This window comes from Hypanus sabinus, chromosome 14 (assembly GCF_030144855.1).
Source record: "Hypanus sabinus isolate sHypSab1 chromosome 14, sHypSab1.hap1, whole genome shotgun sequence".
Lineage (NCBI taxonomy): Eukaryota > Metazoa > Chordata > Chondrichthyes > Myliobatiformes > Dasyatidae > Hypanus > Hypanus sabinus.
The window spans coordinates 69159047-69178749 of record NC_082719.1 but is presented as its reverse complement, the minus strand read 5'-3'; the positions used below and the strand labels follow the sequence as shown (position 1 = coordinate 69178749).

Here is a 19703-nt window from a genome sequence, read left to right as displayed (position 1 = left end):
TAAAATTAACTATTGTTTATTTACAAAAGAACATCTGTAAGTGCTGGAAATCCGAGCAACACACACAAAATGCTGGAGGAACTCAGCAGGCCAGGCAGCATCTATGGAAAAAAGTACAGTCAACGTTTCAGGCCGAAACCCTTCAGCAGGACTGGAGAGAAAAAGCTAGGGAGTAGATTTTAAAAGGTGGGGGGAGGAGAGAGTGAAACCTGGAGGGGGGAGGGATGAGGTAAAGAGCTGGGAATTTGATTGGTGAAAGACACAGAAGGCCATAGAAGAAAGAAACAGGGGGAGGAGGACCAGAGGGAGGTGATGGGTAGGCAAGGAGATAAGGTGAGAGAGGGGAAAGGGGATGGGAAATGGTGAAGGCAGTGGGGGGGGGGGGGGATTACCAGAAGTTTGAGAAATTGACGTTTATGTCATCAGGTTGAAGGCTACCCAAACGAAATACAAGGTGTTGTTCCTCCAACCTAAGTGTGGCCTCATCATGACAGTCGAGGAGGCCACGGATGAACATATCGCAATGGGAATGGGAAGTGAGATTAAAATAGGTGGCTACTGGGAGATCCCGCTTCTTCTGGCAGACAGAGTGTAGGTGCTCGGCGAAGTGGTCTCCCAGTCTACGTCAGTCTCACCGATATACAGGAGGCAACACCGGGAGCAGTGACCCCAACAGACTCACGGATGAAATGTCGCCTCACCTGGAAGGACTGTTTAGGGCCCTGAATAGTAGTGAGGGAGGAGGTGTAGGGGCAGGTGTAGCACTTGCTGTTTGCAAGGATAAGTGCCAGGAGTGGGAGATCAGTGGGAAGGGATGAATGGACAAGGGAGTCGTGCAGGGAGCAATCCCTACAGAAAGCAGAAATTGGGGAGGGAGGGAAAGATATGTTTTATGGTGGGATCCTGTTGGAGGTGGCAGAAGTTTCAGAGAATTATGTGCTGGAGACAGAAGCTGGTGGGATGGTAGGTGAGGACAAGGAGAACCCTGTCCCTGGTAGGGTGGTGGGAGGAAGGGGTGAGAGCAGACATGCATGAAATGGAAGAGATGCGGTTCAGGGCAGCGTCATTAAATTACTTTCTGTAGTTTCAGAAGGGCTGAGTCAATTAGAAAAGAACCATAAAGATAACTTCCAGACTTCATAGAAACAGCAACATCGGCTGTTGGGGACACACATTTAAAGTAGAACTTTTATGCAATGCCTGAGGTCAGTCCCAGTCCACGCCTGGTGCTGGCTGACTTCAGTGGGTGGTGATTCTCCAAATCCAAACAAGTAGCAGGGGGTCGGACTGCCATCTATCATCCAAGGCAGCCTCCCCACTAGCTCATTTGAACACTGCTACCACCCAAATCAATCATTTAAAGCACAATAAATAACTTACAATAACTGGCAGGTTCATCTCAGTACAGATTTTAAGTTATAACCCCACAGTGCATCCTTTTACCCTCACCATATTCCCCCAACTGAAATTCATTCTGACGAGTAACCTTTTCAGTGGGAGGAAAAACAAACCCAGAAGCACGGTGGAAGTCTGTACATGTGTCTCTGAGGTTCTGATTTCAAGGCTTCTGTTTATTGGAAGTCTTAGCAGGACTCTGAGGTAAGGCTCCATGACAGGCAAGCAAGGAAGTTACTAGTCGGAATAACTTCTGCTTCTCCGGGCCAGGCAACATTATCAAAGTTGTTCCTGCTTTCCTTGCTTTCCATGCTAGTAAAGATCCCAGTTAAACTCATAAAAGATTTAATAAGACCCACATCCTACTTACATAAAAAGTTAACTAACTTCCTTGAAACCTGCCAGCTGCCTGATCATCCCTTTACTTAAGACTCCATTGTTGGCATTAAAACAAGAAATGGAAAATTTGGATCAAGTTTGAGACCTTTTGAACACCTTATCTGTTCCGAGTCATCTGGATTTTGGGTTGAAGTTACTTCCATTTTCGATGAAGTTTGAATCCTTAATAGATTACAGACATTAAAACAAAGGAACGACATCGCTGAATATCGAGAGTGAAATTTTGAGCATTACATTGGGCCAGTGCAGGTGCAGGGATGATTCCTTGCCAGGAGCCTTAAAGCAACTCACACCATTTGTTATTTTTTTAGATACAGCACAGTAACATGCCCTTCTGGTCCAGTGAGCAGAAACCACCCAATTACACCCATGTTCATAGACTTCAGCTCAGCATTCAACACAATCATCCCTCAGAAACTGACCGGAAAGCTGAGCCTACTGGGCCTGATTACCTCTCTCTGCAACTGGATCCTAGACTTCCTGACTGGGAGACCTCAGTCAGTCCGGATCGGGAGCAGCGTCTCCAACACCATCACACTGAGCACTGGGGCCCCCCAGGCCTGTGTGCTCAGTCCACTGCTGTTCACTCTGCTGACCCACGACTGTGTTACAACACACAGCTCGAACCACATCATCAAGTTTGCCGATGATACGACTGTGGTGGGTCTCATCAGCAAGAACGACAAGTCAGCTTACAGAGAGGAGGTACAGCGGCTAACAGACTGGTGCAGAGCCAACAACCTGTCTCTTAATGTGAACAAAAGAGATGGTTGTTGACTTCAGGAGGGCAGAGTGACCACTCTCCGCTGAACATCGACGGCTCCTCTGTAGAGATCGTTAAGAGCACCAAGTTTCTTGCTGTTCACCTGGTGGAGAATCTCACCTGGTCCCTCAACACCAGCTCCATCGCAAAGAAAGCCCAGCAGCATCTCTACTTTCTGCGAAGGCTGAGGAAAGTCCATCTCCCACCCCTCATCCTCATCATATTCTACAGGGGTTGTATTGAGAGCATCCTGAGCAGCTGCATCACTGCCTGGTTCAGAAATTGCACCATCTCGGATTGCAAGACTCTGCAGCAGATAGTGAGGTCAGCTGAGAGATCATCGGGGTCTCTCTTCCCGCCATTACAGTCATTTACACAACATGCTGCACCTGCAAAGCAAACAGCATTGTGCAGGACCCCACATAACTCTCACACAAACTCTTCTCCCTCCTGCCATCTGGCAAAAGGTACCAAAGTATTCGGGCTCTCACGACCAGACTGTGTAACAGTTTCTTCCCCCAAGCCATCAGACTCCTCAATACACCAACCTATTGCCCTCCACTGTGCCTATTGTCTTTATTGTACTGCCTGCACTGTTCTGTGCACTTTATGCAGTCCTGGGTAGGTCTGTAGTCTAGTGTAGTTTTTGTGCTGTTTTACGTAGTTTTACGTAGTTTCAGTGTAGTTTTTGTATTGTTTCATGTAGCACCATGGTCCTGAAAAACGTTGTCTTGTTTTTACTGTGTACAGTACCAGCAGTTATGGTCGAAATGACAATAAAAAGTGACTTCACTTGATCTTTGAGATGTCAAATGAAGCTGGAGCAACTGAAGGAAACCCAAACGGTCATGGGGAGAACAAACAAACTCTGTGTGGGAAGTGGCAGGAATTGAGCCCTGGTCACTGGCACTGTAATTGTGTTACACTGCGCTGCAGTGCCACCCCTATCCTATCTTATGAGATCTTAGGCAAGGTCTGAAAAGGCACTACAGGCAGGAAATTCATATTCTGATCCTGCCTCCATACATCTTCAGGAACAAGCCTTCGTTATACCAGTATCGATTTCTCCCTGTACGTTCCCAGCTGACCTCTCACATCTAAAACTCTGCTGCCTGAGTCCTAACTCACACCATCCTCATCATCAACAACCCTATCCTTAAAGCTGGACGATAATTACATTAACTGCGAATAAAAAAACAAAGTTCATTTAAAATCCCTCTGCGACCTCAGTCCTTCCTAATTCTAATTATCTACAGCCATGCAAGCCATATTCAACTGTTCTCTGGCAGACAGTCAACATCAGTGACTGGAGCCAAAGGATTTAGGCCTCTCAGATAGCCTTCCCTGATAACGTAAAAACCTCCAACATCTCTTCCTTGCTTTAAATTGGGAGACGAGCTGGTTTTGTCACAGCAAGGGAATTTAAAACCAAGGCTATAAAAAACTTCTTCCAAGGGGAGATAGAAATCAACTTCCAAAACACATGGGGGTAAAATTATTTTTTACATTGTCAAGAGCAGAACAGTGCATTCCATTGAGTGAAGCTCATTAAAATACTTCTTTGTTCCGATCTCTCAGTTACAGTACTGTATTTTTTAAATCTTACTACAGGTTCTGGGTGCTATGAGTGAAAGTTGTAATAGATATTATGCATACATTTACATATTTTTATAAATCTTTGCTTCCAACACACAGCTTTGGCAAGCTGAGATACAAATTGGAAACTTAGGTGCTGTCTTTGTGTTTAACAGTGATTTGTTTCCATTAGCTGTGTGCGCTGGGAGGTTAAATCAAAATGTCTGTATTACAAGGTATTTACATTGGATTGCTATTAAGAGTAGCATTAGCACCAGATTTCATGAAACTGGCAGTGTCTGATCACTTTGAAGAAAGGCAAATTAGGAATGGTATTCAAAGGGAGCTGCTACAGTATCTGTTGGGTAGCAAACTGTACACAGTCTGCTTTCTCTTCGTCCAACTTCTCATCTCCACTTCTGCAACTATACAGGCACCTTCTCAAAAGCAGAAGTAGCTGGAGAAGCCACAGAACTTTCAAGATCATTTGCCATTAGTCAGTCACACCAAGCCATTGGCAATGAGGTGGAATTAAAAGGACCACAGAAAATTATTAGTCCATTGAAATGTTAACAATAACATTCCCTCTCATGTGCTAGTCATTATTTCCATTGAACCAATGCCCATTCTGCAGTCAGAATATATATTGCCCAGTCTTATTTTCTAAAATATATCTTCTTATTTGGCAAAGATAGATAAAAGCTTGAGTCTGCTCAGGGTTTGACTTCAGGACATAAGCATGCAACTAACAACTCATCAAAAGAACACAGATGAGTTGGCAAGTCTTAGTTGAAAGAGAACATAGCCCTAAGGCTCAATTATAAAAGGGCAAGCCAGGGACAGATGTTGTAGCTAACTTCTGCAATCTGGTATGGGTAGGAGATGAGAGCTAAGGGATTAAAGTACCATTAGTCATAGCAAATTTTAAGGTCCAACTCCATAAATCAGGTAACACAAATGTCTAAAACTCTTAACTTCAAGAATTCTACTTAAAACTAAGATCTAGTTTTTTTCCGGGTCTTGTGGGGAAACAATTTAATAGAATAAAAACTCAATTAGTAGAAGTAATGACTGGTGAACAAGGTGGAATGTTTCATGTCAGTAATTTAGCATTGATTTTCTAGGTCTTTTAACTTTTATTTTCCCCTCCACTGCCACCACTATGGTGTAACTGACTTACGAACTATGAATTAAAAGCTCTGTGGCTTTTCTCGGCAATTTCCCCCTTTGAAAAGGCAGATCAGGTATAGTTTGTTACCACTGTAAAAGACACTGTAACAGCATCCTTTCAATACCATTCTCAGTGTGCCTTTCTTTCTAAAAATTACAATACATTTCAATTTTCATGAAATCCAACACTAGTGTTATTCGTAATAAGACAGAGGAGCAGAATTATGCTATTTCTCCCATCGAATCTACTCCCCATTGAGTCATCATGGCTGGTTTATCATCCCTCTCAACCCCACTCTCCAACTAACCACTGAAGCCCCTACTAATCAAGAACCTATCAACCTCCACTTTAAAAATACCTAGTGATTTGCTTCCATAGCTATCTGTGGCAATGAATTCCACAGATTCACCACCCTCTGGCTAAAGATTTTTTTCCTATCTCTGTACTAAAAGGACATCCTTCTATTCAGAGGCTTTGCTCCAGGACTCACCCACTATAGGAAACATCCTCTCCAATTTATCTAGTCCTTTCAATATCTCTTAATAAGACCTCCCCCCTCATTCTTCTAAACTCCAGCAAGTACAAGCCCAGAGCCATCAAATGCTCATCCTGTTAGCTCTCGTGTTCCTGGGATAATTCTCATGAACCTCTTCTTGACCCACTCCAATGCCAGCATATCCTTTCTTAGATAAGGGGTCCAAAACTACTCACAATACTTCCAAGAGTGGTCTGATCAATGCTTTATAAAGACACTGCATTACATCTTTGCTTTTATATTCTAATCCTCTTCAGATTACTGCTAACATTACACTTGCCTTCCCTAAAACCAGCTCAACCCGCAGGTTAACCTTTAGGGAATCGTGTATGAGGACTCACAAGTCCCTCTGTACCTCTGATTTATGAAACTGCACCCCAAATAGAATATAGTATACACATTTATTCCATCTACCAAAGTGCATGACCATACATTTCCCCACACAGTATTCCTTTGCCCATTCTCCTAATCGCTGCCCTCTTGAAGAAGGGAAGGAGGCAGAAGAAAGGAAACTATAGGCCGGTTAGCCTAACTCCAGTGGTTGGGAAAGTGTTGGAGTCTATTATTAAGGATGAGGTTTCAGGGTATTTGGAAGCACATGATAAAATAGGCCAAAATCAGCATGGTCTTCCAAAACGGATTATAGTTGGGATTTAGTTCTGTTGGGATTTTTTTGAGGAAATAATAGACAGGATAGACAAAGAAGTCAGTGGGTGTTATTTATTTGGACTTTCAGGTCTTTGACATGGTTCCACACATGAGGATGCTTAACAAAATAAGAGGGCATGGTATCTCTGGAAAGGTACAAGCATGGATAGAGGATTGACTGACTGGCAGGAGGCGAAGAGTGGGAATAAAGGGGGCCTTTCTGGTTGGTAACCAGTAACTAGCAGTCAGCGTTGGAACTGCTTCTTTTCACATTGTATGTCCATGATTTGAATGAAGGAACGGATGGCTTTGTGGTCAAGTTTGTGGATGATATGAAAATAGGTAGAAGGGTAGTGTTGAGGAAGCAGGGTGTCTGCAGAAGGACTTGAGGGTACAGACAAAGAAGTGGCAGAAGGAATAAAGGTGTGGGCTATTTTGTAAATGGGGAGAAAATCCAAAAATCAGAGGTGCAGAGGGACTTGGGAATCCTCACGCAGGATTCCCTAAAGGTTAACTTGCAGGTTGAAAGTTCAAAGTAAATTGATTGAGAACCTGAGAGCAAGATTGTTGTATTGAAAGGGAAATGACAAATTGTGTTCTGTGTTTTTACTGAGGTTGAGTCGATGGTAAGGAAGGCAAATGAAATGTTAGCATTTATTTTGAAAGGGCTAGAATATGAAAACATGCATGTAATGCTGAGGCTTTATGAGGCATTGGTCAGACTGCGCAGAGTACTGTTAACAGTTCTGGGCCCTTTATCTAAGAAAAGATGTGCTGGCATTGGAGAGGGTCCAGAGGAGGTTCACAAGAATGATCCCAGGAATGAAAGGGTTAACATATGAGGAACATTTGATAGCTCTGGGCCTTTTCGCAATGGAGTTCAGAAGAATGAGGAGGCATCTCATTGCAATCTATCAAATATTGAAAGGTGTGGATAAAATGGACGTGGAGAGGATGTTTCCCATAGTGGTGGAGTCCAAGATCAGAGGACACACTCTCAGAATAGAGGGGCATCCACTTAGAACAGAGATGAGGAAAAATTTCTTTAGCCAGAGTGTGGTGAATCTGTAAAATTCATTGCTCCAGTCCGCTGCATAGACCAAGTCATTGGGTGTATTTAAGGCAGAGGATGATAGGTTCTTGATTAATCAGGGTGCCAAAGGTAATGGGAAGAAGACAGGAGAACGGGGTTGAGAGGGATAATTAATCAGCCATGATGGAATGGCAGAGCAGACTCAATGAGCTAAGTGGCTAATTCTGCTCCTAGGTCTTATGGTCTAATCTGCTGGGTCCTTCTGCAGACTCCCTGCTTCCTCAGCACTATCTGCCCCTCCATCTATCTTTGCATTGTCCACGAACTTGGTCACAGTTCTGTCATCCATATCACTGAGATATAACATGAAAAGGAGCAGTCTCAATGCTAACACCCAAGGAACACCATTAGTCACTGGCAGCCAACCAGATAAAGTTCCCTTTATTCCCACTCTGTTTCCTGCCATCAGCCAATATTTGATCCATGCAAGTACTATAACATCATGGGCTCTAACTTGTTTACCAGCTTCATAAGCAGTACCTCATCAGATGCCTTCTGAAAATCCAAGTGAACAATATTCACTGACAGTCCTTTGTCTATCCTGCCTGTTATTTACTTAAAGGATTCCAACATCTTACCAACTACTGAAGTCAGGTCAACTGGCCCATAATGTCCTATCTTTTGCCTCCCTTGCCTCTTAAAGAGTGGAAAGACATTTGCAATTTTCTAGTCCTCTGGAACTATTCCAGAATCTAGTGATTATTGAAAGATCACTACTAATGCCTCCACAATCTCTTCAGCTGCTTCTTTCGGAACTCTGGGATGTGATCCATCTGGTCCAGGTGAGTTATCTACCTGCAGACTTCTCAGCTTCCCAAGTATCTTCTCTTTAGTAATAGAGACTACACTCACTTCTGTCCCGACACTCTCAACTTTCTCGTAACTGTGCTTTTTTCTACAGTCAAGACTGACACAAAATACTTATTGAGTTTGTCCATTTCTTTGTCCCCTATTACTACCTCTCCAGTGTAATTTTCCTTATTGCTTTTTTCAGTAGACTACTGTTGGTATTTAAAAACTTTCCAAACAATCCTCGCTTACCACTAAATTTTGCTTTTGTGCTGTCTTTAACTTTCCTCGTCTGAGATGCCTCGTCCTCGCTTTAAAATACTTCTTCTTTCATGTGAATCTATCCCTTGCCTTCCACATTGCTCCCAGAAACTCCAGCCACTGTTGTTCTACCATCCCTGATGGTTTTCCCTTCCAATCTACTTTGACCAGGCTCTCTCTCATGCCTCTGTAGTTCCTTTTACTCCCCTTTAATACTGATACATCTTATTTTAGCTTCTCCTTTTCAAACTGTAGGGTGAATTCTATCATATTATGATCATTGTCACTTAAGGGTTCCATTGCCTTAAGCTCTCTAATCAAATCTGGTTCATTACATAGCATCCAATCCAGAATTGCCTTTCCCCTCGTGGGCTCAACCATAAGCTGCTCTAAAAAGCTATCCTGAAGGGTTTCTACAAATTCCTTTACTTGGGATCTAGCACCACCTGATTTTCCCAAACATCCTAAATATCGAAATCCCCCATGAATATCGTAGCATTGTCCTTTTACATGCCTTTTCTATCTCCCTTTGTAATTTGTTCTCCACATTCTGCCCACTGTTCAGAGGCCCACAGAGAATTCAGATAACAATCCAATGTAAATATCTTGTAATGTTGATATTATGAATTTGGTCTTCCAGCACATAATTAACGGAAGGAAATCTCTATGAAATTTAAAAACTACACCTAAATTTTCAATTTGCTCCTCAGTTAGCCAAAGACATGTGCTGGGAGCAAGAACTTATATTTTTAAAAAACTACAGAATAGCAAGCACAATCTTGGTAACAATTTTCACCCACAGCACTTAGAATCTGCAGTAATTAATGGAAAGTATTCTTAGAGATAGTATTAATAATTATCTGGATAGACAGGATCTGATTAGGAGTAGCCAGCATGGATTTGTGCATGGAAGGTCATGTTTGACAAACCTTATTGAATTTTTTGAAGAAGTTATGAGGAATGTTGACGAGGGTAAGGCAGTGGATGTAGTCTATATGGACTTCAGCAAAGCCTTTGACAAAGTTCCATATGGAAGGTTAGTTAAGAAGGTTCAGTTGTTAGGTATTAATGCTGGAGTAATAAAATGGATTCAACAGTGGCTAGATGGGAGATGCCAGAGAGTAGTGGTGGATAATTGTTTATCGGGATGGAGGCCGGTGACTAGTGGAGTGCCTCAGAGATCTGTTTTGGGCCCAATGTTGTTTGTAATATACATAAATGATCTGGATGATGGGGTGGTAAATTGGATTAGTAAGTATGCCGATGATACTAAGGTAGGAGGTGTTGTGGATAATGAGGTGGGTTTTCAAAGCTTGCAGGGAGATTTATGCCAGTTAAAAGAATGGGCTTAACGTTGGCAGATGGAGTTTAATGCTGAGAAGTGCGAGGTTCTACATTTTGGCAGGAATAATCCAAATAGAACATACAGGGTAAATGGTAGGGCATTGAGGAATGCAGAGGAACAGAGAGATCTAGGAATAACAGTGCATAGTTCCCTGAAGGTGGAGTCTCATGTAGATAGGGTGGTGAAGAAGGCTTTTGGAACGCTGGCCTTTATAAATCAAAGCATTGAGTACAGAAGTTGGAATGTAATGTTAAAATTGTACAAGGCCTTGGTAAGGCCAAATTTAGAATATTGTGTACAGTTCTGGTCACTGAATTATAGGAAAGATATCAATAAATTAGAGAGAGTGCAGAGACAATTTACTAGGATGTTACCTGGGTTTCAGCACTTAAGTTACAGAGAAAGGTTGAACAAGTTCATTGGAGCATAGAAGGTTGAGGGGGGATTTGATCGAGGTATTTAAAATTTTGAGAGGGATAGATAGAATTGACGTGAATAGGCTGTTTCCATTGAGAGTAGGGGAGATTCAAATGAGAGGTCATGATTTGAGAGTTAGGGGGCAGAAGTTTAAGGGAAACAAGAGGGGGTATTTCTTTACTCAGAGAGTGATAGCTGTGTGGAATGAGCTTCCTGTAGAAGTAGTAGACGCCAGTTCAGTTGTGTCATTTAAGGTAAAATTGGATAGGTATATGGACAGGAAAGGAGTGGAGGGTTATGGGCTGAGTGCGAGTAGGTGGGACTAGGTGAGATTAAGAGTTCGGCACGGACTAGGAGGGTCCAGATGGCCTGCTTCCGTGCTGTTATTGTTATATGTTATATGGTTAACATTTTATAAAATGCCAAGTAGGAAACTGGAACCAATGACAGTATTTGAATCAGCTTCAGTCAAAGGAATGCGGTATCCAGCTCTTGATATTTAAAATAAAATTAACTCAATGTGTTTTGGAATTGGATTCCTATTTCATCTTTTTTCTAGCACTGGTTTGAAAATTTCCTATTTTTAAGACTTCTGCTATGACCTTTTTAAATTGCATTTGATCAGGTTCTTTCTGCCTTACAGTGTTTCATACTATATATTCACAAAATAGAAATGTGGCTGTTGGTTTCAGCTATTAATGCTTTTCTTTCAAATAAGTATTGCTAACAGGAAACACAGTAATGCATCACAGTCAATTCTATTTATTACAATAAGAACGTGTCCACTAATATTCTCCTAAACTCTTCAGAAATGAAAGCCCAAACTGAGGTGGCAGCAATCATACGCAGTTCTGTAGATTTCAAATAAGTGGTTTAACCTGCATCTGGTGCCTCAAAAGTTCTGGACTGGCAGTACTTGCCCTATCACTACAAAGTCCTCCAAACCAATTACAGGATAAACAAACCATTGACATTGTTCTCTCCTAGGTCAACAAAAGGTTCTAATTACATTTATGCACGCATTACTCTCAGACAGCTGACTACCAAGATATGCTCTAGCTCTATCACAGCACAAGACACTTGGAGGCTTTAAAAGAATGCTTTCAGGATATTCTCAAAGTCTCCTTGGTATAGTCTTCACTGATCCATGGAAATTTCTGGCTAGTGATCAAACAAATTCAGAAGGAGCATCAGAGATGGAATTCAGAATTTGTTCTTCACTTGACGGGATCACACAGGGCCCTGGTGTGATTGGCAGAGGCAGAGCACCACCTGACAAGCTCTGCAGCCAACCAGAGCAGAGCTTGCAGGCCTTCCCTGCCACCTTCTCCTCCTGCTTCACACCCCCGCAATCTGTATCACTGGCCACCCCCAAGTTGGGGTGGAAACAAAGTCGTCCTTAGCCCCCAAATGATCGCTTGAGAAGTGAGGAAAATGTTAACTATTTTCTTATTTTAAAAAAATGCTATGGAGTCAAGCCATTCTGAATTCCTAACAAAACAAATACCTTGTAATGGAAAATTAATGTGCCTTTCTAACAGAGAACGAGGAGATTTTACTGTAATGACTACTTAACAAAGACAACTATTAACTTTGTAGGCAGTGGCCCAGTCTGTTGTAAACACCCTGACCACCCTTTCCTTTCATTGATAGACATTGCTCATTTTGGCCATTGTGGTGAACTACATATACCTCTGCTGACTGCTCCTGTGGCTCCTCCCACAGACCCTGGTATAAAGGCGATCGAGGCCTGAGCCCGGCCTCTCAGTCTCCAGGATGTAGTATGGTGGTCACTGACTGCTGGTTCCTTCTTCCAGTCAATAAAAGCCGATGTCTCGTCTTTATGTCTCAGAGAGAGTGATTGATGGTGCATCAATTTTATTGACTGGAAGAAGGACTTACAGACCTTGGCGAAATGGTCCTTCTTCCCGCAGCTGGAGCAGGTTGTTTCTCGGGCCGGACAGCGTTTTCGGGGGTGCTTTTCGACTCCGCAGAAATAACACAGCTCAGGCTTCCACCTGGATACCGCCGTGGTCGAGTTCGGGGAGTTCGTGGAATCGCGACTGGCAGCAGCGTTGGCGAATTCACTCACGGGAACCGGCGGCGGCGGGGTCTGAGGCATCCACGGAACCTGCGGGGAATCGCACGACTGGACAGCGTCAGTGTTGTGCAGAGCAGCTTCCAGCGTGTCGGCCGTCTCGATCACCGAGCGTAAGGTAAGATCGGCTTTCTCCAGCAACCTCTGACGCACGTACACTGACCTCAGTCCTGTCACAAAGGCGTCTCGTACTAGCAGCTCCGCATGCTGTTCCGCTGTGAGTGTTTTGCAGTCACAAGTTCAAATGAGTGTCTGTAGGGCTCGGAGAAACTCGGCGCTTGACTCTCCAGGCCGCTGTCATCGCGTAGCTAAGCGATGTCTTGCGTAGACGGTGTTCACCGGCCACAGGTACTGTCTTTTGAGGGCGTCCAGTGCCCCTTCGTAGGTCAACAGGTCCCTGATAAATGAATAAACTTTTGGGGTGACCCTCGAGAGGAAAATTCTGTGCATAACGGCGGGTTCAGTTGCACGAACCTCCGCAAAGTATGATTGGAAGCATGCAAGCCAGAGTTCAAAGGCAAGAGCTGCTTCAGGGTCTTGGGGGTCCAAATCCAATCTTTCCGGACGTAAAACGGTTTCCATGTTTTAAAACTTCCAGTCAATAAAATTGATGCACCATCAATAACTCACTCTGAGACATAAAGGCGAGATATCGGCTTTTACGTCTCACAGTAAGTTATTGATGGTGCATCAGCCATGTTTTTTGAAAGGCAAAACAAAATCTCGGGCTTGGGATATTTTTTTTAAATTGCCATGATGTGTCTCCAGACAGCTTCAACAAAGTCAGACAGAACTTCCAGGGATATAGTTGAAGATGGTTTTCAAATATCCAATGCTCCTGCTTGTTTTGTGTAAAATGAGTTTCAAGTTTGAAAGGACTTCCCCCCCAACCCCATGGAAAAGGATTATCATCAATTCAATGTGTACATGCACTTTATCATAAATGCTAGGGCTAAGACTAATGAGATTTTCATCCAAGGTGTTTAACACTGGCAATATAGAGAATATTAACCAAGCAGAAGAAATCAGTTGTAACACTGGGAATATGCATTGCAGACTCTAATCTAATCACAAAGAAATCTAGCTGCCTTTCTACTCTGCTGCGGCAGACAAACCTGGAAAAAATCAAGTAATTTAGACAGATTCAAACTCTTTCCATTGTGCTGGTGACTTCATTCTGGCTCAATGAGTTCCAATTCCACCAGTCTGACAAGCTAACTTTGTAGAGAACAGACGTTGTAATGACATCAAATTCCCTAATCCCCGTAGTAAAAAAAACCCAGCTGTTGCTGGATTATAATGTTCAGAAGTAGGTTTGAGAAGGCTGTTATTTTATATTGCTTTTACTCACAAGCTTGAATCATTCTCTCTTGTAGCTCAAGTGTGGGAAAGTTGCACATTTACTGTTGGGTCTTTAAATATGTGGTCATTGCTCATCTCTGATGTCTGCTGGTGCACGTTTCCAACAGTATTTGTGGAAATGAATTAGGAATGGCAATTTCCCTATGCAATCTCTCCTTTCTCAGATAAAATTACTGAGGTTAGCACTTGGAACTAAAGGTTATATCCTTATCTCATACAGCTCATGATCTCCCAGCTGCATCAGACATGGATCCTTAAAATATGCCACCCCACTCTATACTCTCTAAAATCTAATCTGCACCCAGTTTTCTTCTCCTCAATCCTCAGCTACCCCTAATAAATTCTGCTCCACCACAAATCTCAGAAGCAGAACTTCACACTCAGTGATCTGCCAGTATACCTCACAAACCACAATCTCACGTCTTTATCTCATTCTCCCCAAGATTTTTTAGTTTATCCTAAACACCAATCCAAAATGTCCTTCAAAGCAATTTCCAACTCAATCACCTGATCTCTGTGTGATGCAATCCCAACTTCAGCTCCACAACCTGTCATTATAATCTCAGCTTCAACACACAGCCTCAGTCACAATACTTGCTGAGCCAGCTCTCTGAACCTGAACTTGCTGACCCACTAATTGTCTACTTGTCCCACTTTCAGGCACCCCAGCCCAGCAAACTCTGACCTCAAGCTGCCTATTCCACAATGTGCCTTGCCTTTACAAAAGACATTCTCAGGTCTGTCACTCCAACCCAACACCCAATCACAAGCCTCCTTTCCTATTATATTATCCGTCCAACTAACTCCTCCTCCTCCACATCTTAACCCACTTCCTCAGTACTTGGTAGATCACAGCTTCTCAATCCAAGGCTCCCCACACATCCACTGGTGGCTCACTCAATCCCTAGACCTGCTTATTGCCTCAATTCATACCAAGACTCTTTCATCAACCACAGAAAGCAAGCTTTTTACTTTGTTAAAGGTATTAATTTACAGTGCAATCATCCAGCAAGTTGCAATGATTGCAGTTCATGCCACCTCTATTCAATGGAGTAAATTACTGATGATTTTGTCTGGCATCTTAACAATGGCATCTGCTGTGGCCCTACCCTGAGCCATTATTCGGATGCCACAGTTGTTCGAACATATTAAGGACTTGGGATGTATAGCAAAACATTACCTTCAGCAACTAACCAGCCACCAGTCTTCAGATCTGAATATGGACTGTAGATTCCACTTAAAATGCAGCTCTGGAAAATGACTTCCTAAGAGCCACAAACCATAGTTAATTGGTATCTGTAGTGATCTAGGAATAATGGTGCATAGTTCCCTGAAGGTGGAATCTCATGTGGATAGGGTGGTGAAGAAAGCTTTTGGTATGCTGACCTTCATAAGTCAGAGCATTGAGTATAGGAGTTGGGATGTAATGTTAAAATTGTACAAGGCATTGGTGAGGCCAAATTTGGAGTATTGTGTACAGTTCTGGTCACCGAATTATAGGAAAGATGTCAACAAAATAGAGAGAGTACAGAGGAGATTTACTAGAATGTTACCTGGGTTTCAGCACCTAAGTTATTATCAAATGTTGAACAAGTTAGGTCTTTATTCTTTGGAGCGTAGAAACTTGAGGGGGGACTTGATAGAAGTATTTAAAATTATGAGGGGGATTGATAGAGTTGACGTGGATCGGCTTTTTCCATTAAGAGTAGGGAAGATTCAAATGAGGACATGAGTTGAGAGTTAGGGGGCAAAAGTTTAGGGGTAACATAAGGGGGAACTTCTTTACTCAGAGAGTAGTAGCTGTGTGGAACAAGCTTCCAGTAGAAGTTCGATATTGTCATTTAAAGTAAAATTGGTTAGGTGTATGGACAGGAAAGGAATGTAAGGTTATAGGCTGAGTGCAGGTCGGTGGGACTAGGTGAGAGTAAGTGTTTGGCACGGACCAGAAGGGCCGAGATGGCCTGTTTCTTTGCTGTAGTTGTTATATGGTTATATTGTGTGGGTGCAAGGAAGGAGGTGTTAAAGTTAAATGTAATTCAAAGGAAGCACTGTAGATATATTGTAAATATAAAATTGTCCTTTGATCTGTAGCATCTAAAATGTCACGTCATGTTGGGTCGAGCAGGCCTCTCCCTCTGCAAGGGTCTCAATACAATGCCTGCTGTGTCTCATTTTGTCAAATAACAAGACAACTTTATGTCTCCCAGTTGCGTCTCTCCCGTGACTTTGTTCATGTAACAAAAACAGTGACAGCAGGTAAATTAACAGGCTACTTTAAATTACCTCCAGTATAATTGAGTGGGAGGAGGTCATGGCTATGGGACTGTCTCTGAGTATAGCTGTGAGAGGGTAAGCTAGATTTGCAGTTTACAGGAAATATGTGGGGAGGGAAAATAAAATTGTGGTAATGGATTCTGAGAACCAATTCAGATCTAAAAGAATGTCCTCTATGTTTTACAAAATATGAGATGTATTAAGCACAAAGAAGGTGATTCAATCCCAAAGATGAATGCACATATGATGAGAAAAATTTGAGGATGAAAGAGACATCCAGTTCCCACAAAGACATCCAGTAATGTGATGACTTCCCTCACTATGAATCTATCCCACTCTGTCACAACTGTAGCTCAGAGCAACCCATACCCAACTACTTTGGGGAAGAGTAAACTGTTATACAGACATGTCAACTGTTTATATCCCTCCTCAGAAGCTACCTGATTTGCTGAGCTCCTCCGGCATTTTGTGTGCATTGCAGTGAACTATTGCCTTCTTTTTGACATTGGATGGTACATCATGCATCAATTGGCTGGCAGTGCCAACTGGCAAAATGCCTTATTGCCAGCATCACCAATGAGTACCAAGATCTTGTCTGGCTGGCAGTGAAAGGGGCCCTCCCTGTGTGATCACTGGAACATCATTCCTCTGTGGTTGAACATTACCCTGAACCCTCTCTTCCAGCAGAGAGAAATATGCGTAAGGGAATGCTGAAAGATGCACAGAAGCTCAGTGCTGCCAATGCAAAGTCTCTGTGGGGATGGGCCAGAGGGTTTTTTTCACTATTGGACATCGAGAGGTTGAGTCTGACGGGAAGGCCACTCAAGCAACAGAAGCTGTATTACTCTAGGAAGCACAAAATGCAACAATGTTATGTCAAATGACACAAAAAAGTAAGGAGCATCGGAAGGTGTTTATTCCTTTGTATTTTTTTATTATCAATAAAGCTTATTTAGAACTTCAAAAAATGCATCAAGATAAAATTCTATGGGACCTTGTACAATTCAGTTAACTGAACTTACCGTGCTTCATTGGCCAGCTCTTTGTCACCCTGGCACGTAAAGTCAGTTATGTACCCCGTAGAGCAGTTGAGCTTTCCCCAATCGGGTTGGCAAACATCGAGGAAGTGAGGCCGAAGACGCCCAATTGAATATTTGGCAATGTCGGTCAGAGACTGGCTTGCAGCAGCCCCAAATAAAAATGTCCCAATTGCCTTATATACGGTGGCTAAATAGGAGTTTCCAATAAAGGAGTCAGAACGTAATTGGTTCCAATGAACTGAGCATATCTCCCCTATGATTATCTGCAACAGAAGAAGGGTTAGGTGTCAATTCTCCACTAGAAATAACAGGCATGATATTCCTACAGCAATCCACAAGAAGCTTAGTACAGAAGCTTGCAAGAAAAAAGCAGCGTCAGCAAAAGTAATTTTATAAGGTCATTTGTTTACAATTTTAAGTATCCTATTTTTTGACTATGGCTCTAGTCTTACTAAAGATCAGACAATCTTGATGAGTGGTGCTCATGTGTACAACATCCCTTCATTAATTAACCATGATTTTAATCTGTAATTTACACTTGCAGCAGAGAAATTACTTAATAGCAAACCATCATTATAAGGCACATTAATTCATAAGATCTTAGATTAGATTAACTATAAACAAATTTATTTATCACATGTACATTGAAACATACAGTGCAATGCATCGTTTGCATAAACAGGCACCGTGACCGTGGTACATGCATCCCGGCATTAACAGTGTATTTACAATGTTTAGCAACAACAACAAAAGCAAAGCAAGCCCTTTACCTCCCTCCCATACACTCAGTCCTCTAACCCCAGGATCGGCCGTCTCCAGGCCTCCAATGGACTCGCAGATACCGGGCTTTTAACTTCTCCGGTGGACTTGCAGACCCAGGGCATCAGCCATTAGGCCTCAACTTCCGATCTACCTTCAGGCTTCAATCTTCAGTATCGTACCCAGAATCGTTAATGACATCGAAAGATGGAGGCTCCTTAATGAAGCTGCTGGTCATAACACCGAATTACCCTCGTATCCCATCCTCAAGACAAAACAACAAATCTCATGGCCTATCTCAGTGATAGTAAACCTGATTCTGATTCACTGTTAAAATCAGGGCTGCATATTATTAAATTCCTTTGAATCTTGCCTCTCTATGCCATCAACTTCTGGTCCACCAGCTCCAGAGAAGCATTCCCAGAACAAAACAGCCTGCAACCAATTTTCAAAACAAGGGTTTCCAAGCCTGTACTGGTAGCTACAGAAGCAAATTTTCAGGAGCTACCAAAAGCCCATATCAACAACTTCAGCCAGTATATACATCCATTAAGCAAATGACAGATGTAACATTTACAACAGAAAGACAAATCACATCATGAATCCCAAGAGACCAGAATACGGGGGCAGAAAAAGAGCACAGTAGGCCATCTAATTGTTTTAATGAGCTCTGTATTCAGCTTTGACTGCAAGGAAGAGGAACAATGTTGTGCCATATTAATTATTCTAATAGCACCTAATCTCTTCTGCCTACTTATGGTCCATATCCTTCCATTCTCTGCATATTCATGTGTCTATCTAAGAACATCTTAAATGACTCTGTGCTATCTGCCACCACCACCAGCCTTGACAACACACTTCCAGCATGCACCACTCATTGAAAAAAAACTTGCCCTCCATCTCCTTTGAACTTTCACAATCAAGTTAGTAAGAAGTGACCTGCCCTATACAAATTCATGGTGACTGTCTATAATTAGACCATGCTTTTGCAAATCTGTAAGAATCCGTAACCCAATCTATAAGAATCTTTCCTACTATTGACACTAGGTTCACCAGTCTATGATTTCCAGGCATATCCCTCCTTGAATAAAAGAGCAACATTAGCTATTCACTCTGAGTCCTCTCGCTTGTGGCTGGAGGGGACAAGATCAAGACCTCAGCAATCTCATGTGATGACTCGCTCAATAACATAGGGTGTCTGACATCAATCCCCAGGACTGAACCACCTTAATATTCTTCAAGTGAACCAACAACACCCCTTTCTTTATTTCAAATTATCACAGCATATTATCATGCTCCACACAGATCTTACTGTGCTCCCTGTCTTTCTCCTTAGGAGTACCAATACAGACTACTTCAGGACTTTACCCACATCTCTGGCTCCAACCACATGCACCTTTTCTATCTATGAGTGGTCCTGGTTATCCTCTTGCTATAGATATATGCATAGAATTACTCTTTAATTCTATTTGTCAAGGACTTTTCCTGGTCTCTCCTAATTCCCTTCTTGTTTTTTCATGACTTCCTTATATTCCTCAAGTGCCCTGTTTGATTTTCCATTACATATGCTTCCTTTTCCTTTTTGACTGAATTCCCAACCTTCTTCATCATCTGACGTTCCCTTGCCTTGCTGTCCTTGTGCTTTCTACTTACTGGAATGGAGATGTCCTAAATACCAGTTGGCCTTTAACAACCTTCTTATGTCAGATGTGGACTTGCCCAAGTACTTGTTGCCAATTAACTCTCCTGAGCTCCTGTCTGATATTCTTGCAATTTGTC

At 42.5% G+C, this 19703-nt stretch overlaps 1 protein-coding gene across 5 annotated transcripts in view; it reads right to left on the bottom strand.

Moving 5' to 3' along the window:
* plpp1a (phospholipid phosphatase 1a) overlaps positions 1-19703 on the bottom strand; it is a 106514-nt gene that overhangs the window by 26492 nt on the left and 60319 nt on the right. For all 5 annotated transcript variants that reach the window (XM_059989406.1, XM_059989408.1, XM_059989407.1 and 2 more), the window contains one exon: positions 17148-17428. In XM_059989406.1, coding sequence (XP_059845389.1) covers positions 17148-17428 — 281 coding nt within the window. The remainder of the gene's footprint in view (positions 1-17147; positions 17429-19703) is intronic.